Source organism: Salvia splendens, chromosome 4, assembly GCF_004379255.2.
Source record: "Salvia splendens isolate huo1 chromosome 4, SspV2, whole genome shotgun sequence".
In the NCBI taxonomy this organism is placed as follows: domain Eukaryota; kingdom Viridiplantae; phylum Streptophyta; class Magnoliopsida; order Lamiales; family Lamiaceae; genus Salvia; species Salvia splendens.
The window spans coordinates 21,451,747-21,458,013 of record NC_056035.1 but is presented as its reverse complement, the minus strand read 5'-3'; the positions used below and the strand labels follow the sequence as shown (position 1 = coordinate 21,458,013).

General features: G+C 50.1%; 1 protein-coding gene across 1 annotated transcript; it reads left to right on the top strand.

The window, feature by feature from the left end:
* Nucleotides 1–5,101: 5,101 nt before the first annotated feature.
* Nucleotides 5,102–5,974, top strand: LOC121800817. The gene has a single exon (XM_042200320.1). The coding sequence runs from the start codon at nt 5,102–5,104 to the stop codon at nt 5,972–5,974; it is 873 nt and encodes a 290-aa protein (XP_042056254.1).
* Nucleotides 5,975–6,267: the final 293 nt, after the last annotated feature.

The window sequence follows — 6,267 nt, the reverse complement described above, 5'->3', positions numbered from 1 at the left end:
CTGTTCCTTTGAGTGGTTTAATTACTGTTCCATTGATCTTTACATATTGTTTGGCTGTGTTCAATCCAATAGATTTCATTTGCTCAAACTGTGAATCTTGGTGTTAATCTGATTTGAACTTTTTCTTACGTCCACTTCTTTGTTCTGAACGTGATTTTATTATTGTGACGTGACAATTAACCAAGCAATCCTTTTTGGATTAGCAAGTTGTATTTACAGATTAGAGGTTGTGAAAAGGAAAGGAAAAGAAGATTCCGGCGAAAGACTCCGGCGCCAGCGCCTGCTCTGCCGTCTTCCTAGATTCCCACCGCTGCAGACTGTTCAACTCTCTTCAAACTCAAATTTGAATTTCAAATTTGGCGGTTGAGTTATTGATCATTGCAAGAGTCGTTTGGGGAGGAGGTGGATGCTTTGAAATTAGCTAAGTCATTAATCCTAGGTGGCAGCACTTTAGGATTTTGAGATTATTTATTTTAAGAGTGCTATATCCTGGGCGGTGGACTCTTCAAAATCAGAAAATATATTAAATTGGTAACTCCAATTGGGAGGGGTATTTTTCCTAGGCGGCGGTTTGCATAGGATTTTCAAAATAGACGGCTGCCATCCTTGGAAATCAGTAGTATATTCAAATTGTGGCGGTGGAATCCTAGGATCTTGGAAAATTTTTAAATCCAACCGCCTTTTACTTGGGAAGTTGAAAGAGGCATCATTTAGGTGGCACCTCGTAAGTTGCTACAACTGATATTCTTGGCAGTGGGACTTAGGATTTTTCAAAAAGAATTAGTAGGGGCGGCTGCCTAGGAATTGGTAGAGAATTTAAATTGATTGGCGGCTAGGATCCGTTGCAATCAAGGAGCTGCCACCATCATCCACGGGGTCAGCCTACTCAGCGGACACGTTGGACGTGAATCAGCGCCTCATCATCCTGACACTCGAGCCACGTTGGACGTGGCATTGCAGCCACATCAGCAACAATTGTCTGTGACTCAGCATCCAGGTGGACGTGACTCATCATCCACGTTGGACGTGACTCAGCATACACATCAGCCTGACTTATCCTCCACGTTGGACCTGACTCCGCATCCACGTTAGACGTGATTCAGCTGCCACATCAGCTTTTGGCATCATCCACGTTGCACGAGATTCGGTCGCCTCGTCAGCCGTATCTCGGCCAACTTCCGCGCTCACCATACCGAGAATCGCCCACTCTCGGCCACCCGTCAAGCGTCTACTCTCGGCCACTCGTCAAGCGTTCACTCTCGGCCACCCGTCAGGCGTCCACTCTCGGCCGACCCCTGCGGCCAGGCGCGCAACGCCGATTTCCGAGACCCGACGCTCTATACTTAGCCATTTTACGGCTACCCAGGAAGTTCCCGTTACCTTTTCATTTTTTCCTTAATTCCCTTCACTTCTCCTATGGCCCCGCAGGATAAGAGCTGGAGCGAGGTCGTCTCCAAGAAAAACAAGAAGAAGGAGAACGATGAAATGATTAAAGTGGCTATGCGACAACAATACGCCGACTACCTCCATACGAACAAAGGCGGGACGGACGACATTAGCGACTATGAGGAAGCAGACTGTGTACCAGAGACTCCTGACGAGCCGCTGATCGCACCCGTCGAAGCGCACTACCAGGAGGGGGAGACATCAGCGGGCGACGAGCGATCCGTGGAAGCACTCCTGGCGTATCACGCATGGCTCAAGAGGGCCGCTAAGTTCGACGTGGACCCGAGATTCCAAAAAGAGGATATAACCCTTACCAATTATGAAATGATTAACTCTGACCTCCTCATTCTTGATGAACCTGATGTCACCCCCGTCTTTCGCGGATGGGGCTCTTGTTTAATTGGCAGGTTCGCTGGTCGGTTCCCCGACAAGGAGGCTATATTTGACTTAATGAGGCGATGGAAGTGCAAATCACGAGTTACCTTCCACCAGAAGGGGTGGCTCTGCTTCTAGTTTGGAAGCGACGCAGCGATGGAAAAGATCCGCCAGCAAGGTCCGTTTGACATCTTCGGGATACCCTTGGTGCTTCAACCTTTGCCGAAGAAGTTTGATCCGGACATGGAACCCGAAGTCATGGTCCCAATCTGGCTGAGGCTGGTGGACTTGCCCCTGGAACTATGGAATCTTACGGCGGTGAGTAAGATCGCCTCATGCATAGGGACCCCGCTCTCTACCGATTTCAGCACCTTGAGGCGCGAGACTTTGGATGGCCCTCGCATCCAAGTAATCATCAATACTGCAAAATGACCGAAGGAGTCCCTTACAATTCGGCTTCCAAGCGGTGATTATGTGGAGTAGAAAATGAGTACGAGTTCATCCCGAAATTCTGCAAAGCGTGCAAAACTTACGGACATTTTTCGGATGAATGTCGGGGCAGACAAGCGTTTAGGCACAGAGATTTGAAGCCTTTCAACGACCGAGGAGCCGAGGAGGGGAGGGCAACGTCCCAAGGAACGCACGACAGCAACCGAACAGGCCACAACACCCTGCTCAGCAGCCGAGGATGAATGCCCCGGTTAACCGAGATCAGAGCACGGGGCAGGTAGCCAGTACAGGCGGCTGGGAGCGCTCCAGGTCCAGAACGCGTCCTCAGCAGCAATGGAAGCCAACGGGTATAGTCTACCCGATCGATATGAGAACAGTGAGGCCTAGGGACAAAACGCGGGATGATCCCAGGGGAAGGCCTGTCGTTCCTAAGATCTCGGAATCCCCGAATAAGTTTGCACCCCTAGCCGAGGTGACCAGATCCAGCCCTTGCGAGAATGCGGAGGCTTCGACGGAAGCTCACCAGAGCCAGGCAAATGACATCCTAGAAGCCGTTTTGCCGCCTATCTTGGCAGGCTTACCGGGGAGTGCACATTTGGAGCAGCCGACCCCTATGTCAATGAGGATCGACGGTACAGAAGCCGAAGCCGTGACCCGAGGATCCAGCGGCAGAAGGCTCAGACGAATAACAATGATAATGGGGCAGTATCTGATGATGACAGAGGCACAGGTGTGGATGCCGATCCTAAGCTCACCATGTGCAACGAGAATGAAACTGTACTTCAGGTTGAGGAAGTTGATCCCCCGGCGGATCAACCTGATCAGAACATCGTTACAACCAAAGGGGGGCAGGGAACAAGAAGAAATAGAAGAAGCATCCTAGAGGTGCTTCGGATGCCCAGCCACCCACGGACGACACAGTCGAGAATGCCTTGGTGTCAGAGGCCGAGACTGACTGCGTACCGAAGGCATCAGCCGACGGACAAGGCCATCCCATCGATACTGGCAACCGATGGAGACGACCTGATACCCGACAGAGCCGTGCCGATAGGGATGGGGAACCCAACATTACACGCAAATCCAAGTCCCGATCCCATTCAAGGAAGAGGGACGTCACCCCCCATTGGGAGGATGGATTAGTTGCTGATCCCGTGGTGTCACAATGTTCGTCGCCACATAGAACATAAGGGGACTGCAGCAACTCCCCTCCCAAGCTGCAATCGTCGATTTTGTGAGAACACACAGAATCAACGTCATGGGTCTTGTGGAAACGAAGTTCACGCAGGAGAACTACACTTTCTTCCTTAAGAACAACTTCAGAGATTGGAAAGCCGTGGACAACTTTGAGATGATCGAAAATAGCCGAATACTTCTAATCTGGAATCCAAGCAGAGTGGAACTCGAGCCGATCAGAGTGGAAGAACAAGCCATCTACGCCAAAATCAGGTGCTTGACTTCCAATAACTCGTTTCATTTTATTTTGGTTTATGGTTTACACACAATAGCGGATAGACGTCCCCTATGGGACTCGTTAGTCGAGCATGTGATGCAGGATGAACCGACACTTGGTAGCGGGGACTTCAACAACGTGCTAACAGATGATGAGAGAGTACGGGGCGCTGTCCCAACCGAATATGAGATAAAGAACATGGTGGACACGTGTGCCTTGCTCGGTTTGGAAGACATCATGTCTACGGGATGCAAGTACACTTGGACGAACCATGCTATATCGAGCAAGATTGATAGGGCCGTGATCAACGAAGCTTGGTTCACCAAAGGATACTAGGCTAGTACGGAGTTTTTACCATCGGGACCGTACACGGACCACTCACCGGCCATCACTACACTATTTGGTAACATTATCTCGTACCAAAAGCCATTTAAATTCTTTAACTTTTGGCTCAAGCATGCAGGCTTCAATAAGCTCGTGGAGGATAATTGGGCCTCCAACATCCGAGGGAAGGCTCAATATGTGCTCACCGAACGAGGGAAGGAATTCAAGAAGCATCTCAAGGAGTTCAACTTCAAGGAATTCAGTGAGCTCTCAAAGAGGGCCAGGGAGGCCGGGGTGAAGCTCGAGGCGATGCAAAAACAGCCGGACAGGGACACATCAGATCTTGTACTTCGGGTCCAGATCACCAATCAGAAGAAGAAGACTGCATACCTTGAGAATTCTGAAAGGGAGTATTTTAAGTAAAAAGCTAAATTCAAGCATTTACTCCTTAGTGACCGTTGTACTTCTTTCTTCCACTCTCTTGTTAATAGGAACAATTCACGCAATTATATTGCTTTCCTCTACAGGAGAGATGGCACTATGACGAGGGATCAGGAGGAAATAATCAGTGAGTTCGTGGAGTTCTACTCGACTCTACTGGGTACCAAGAAGGAGCCGGAGCCCATCAACGTGGACATCATTAGACAAGGCCCCCTCGTGAGCGAGGAAGACAGTAGGGACGTGGACAAGGCACAATCGGCGTTCATACCGGGGAGACACATCATGGACAACATCCACCTCGCCCAAGAGCTCATGCGAGGGTATGCGGACAAGAGGAATGCTCCTAAGTGTACGATCAAAATCGATCTCCGAAAGGCGTATGACACTGTGGATTGGGACTTCTTCAGGGCCATCCTACACGGGCTGAACTTCCACCCGAAGTTCATCTTTTGGGTAATGCAGTGAGTCACGACGCCTAGATTTTTGATCGAGATCAATGGGAGCCCGCATGGATTCTTCCCCGGAAAAAGGGGACTTCGACAGGGAGATCCTATGTCCCCCACTCTCTTTATCTTTTGCATGGAATATTTATCTCGTCTGCTTGCAGCTAGAACAATGAACACTAACTTTAATTTCCATGCAAAATGTGCGGGAGAAAAGATTACTCACTTGGCCATTGCAGATGACCTTATGCTTTTTGGTAGGGGCGACTACATGTCCATGGAGATCTTGGCGGATGCTATGGAGGAGTTCTCGGACTGCTCAGGATTGGAGATCAACAAGGACAAGTCTAACTTTTTTTTCAGGTGGCAAGCTGCCAACACGGGACTTGGAGGAGATCAAGAGCATTTTTGGCTTCCCGTTGGGTTCCTTGCCGGGAAGTACTTGGGAGTGCCCCTCGCGTCGAGCAAGCTCAACATCATGCACTACACACCGCTGATCGACAAGATTGCATCCCTCACCAAAAAGTGGACAGGTAAAAACCTTTCGTATGCCGGTAAAACTAAACTTGTGCGCTCTGTTTTGCAGGGAGTCGAGTGCTACTGGCTACAAGTTTTTCCCCTGCCGGCAAACGTGAGGGGTTGGGTCATATACATTTGCCGAGAGTTCCTTTGGGGTACGAAATACCCCCCTGTGTCTTGGAATGATCTCTGCCTACCTAAGGATGAAGGGGGACTCGGCTTTCGGGACCTTGGGGCGTGGAACAAGGCTCTACTCGCGAGGAACCTGTGGAACATCCACGTGAAGAAGGATTCACTGTGGATCAAATGGATCTATAGTGAGTTTCTCAAGAATCGGATGCTGTGGGAATGGACGGCGAGATCGCGGGACTCACCACTCTTCAAGAGGCTGCTTGAAATCCGAGAAGAGTTACTGACCGGCCGGGCGAGAAGAGAAGTGGAGAAGTTGCTGGGACAGTGGTACGGGAGCAAGGGAGCGGTCGAGGCGTACGAGTGGTCCAGGCCAAAAAGTGAACGACGACTTTGACACCGATTCGTGTGGAAGGACTTTGTCCCGCCAAAGTACTCCTTCACTAATTGGCAAGCCCTCAGAGGACGACTTCCAACAAGGGACAGATTGGGCTACAAGAACATCGACCAACGATGCCCCTTATGCATGGCGCACACGGAGTCCGTGGACCATCTTTTCTTCAAATGCCACCAGTCTTGGGCAGTTTGGAAGGAAATTAAAGCTTGGATGGGACAGAGAAGGAACATCACTACTATCTCGAGCGCCATCAAGTGGATGCTCAAGGAAAGAAGTGGAGCAGCAGTCATGCG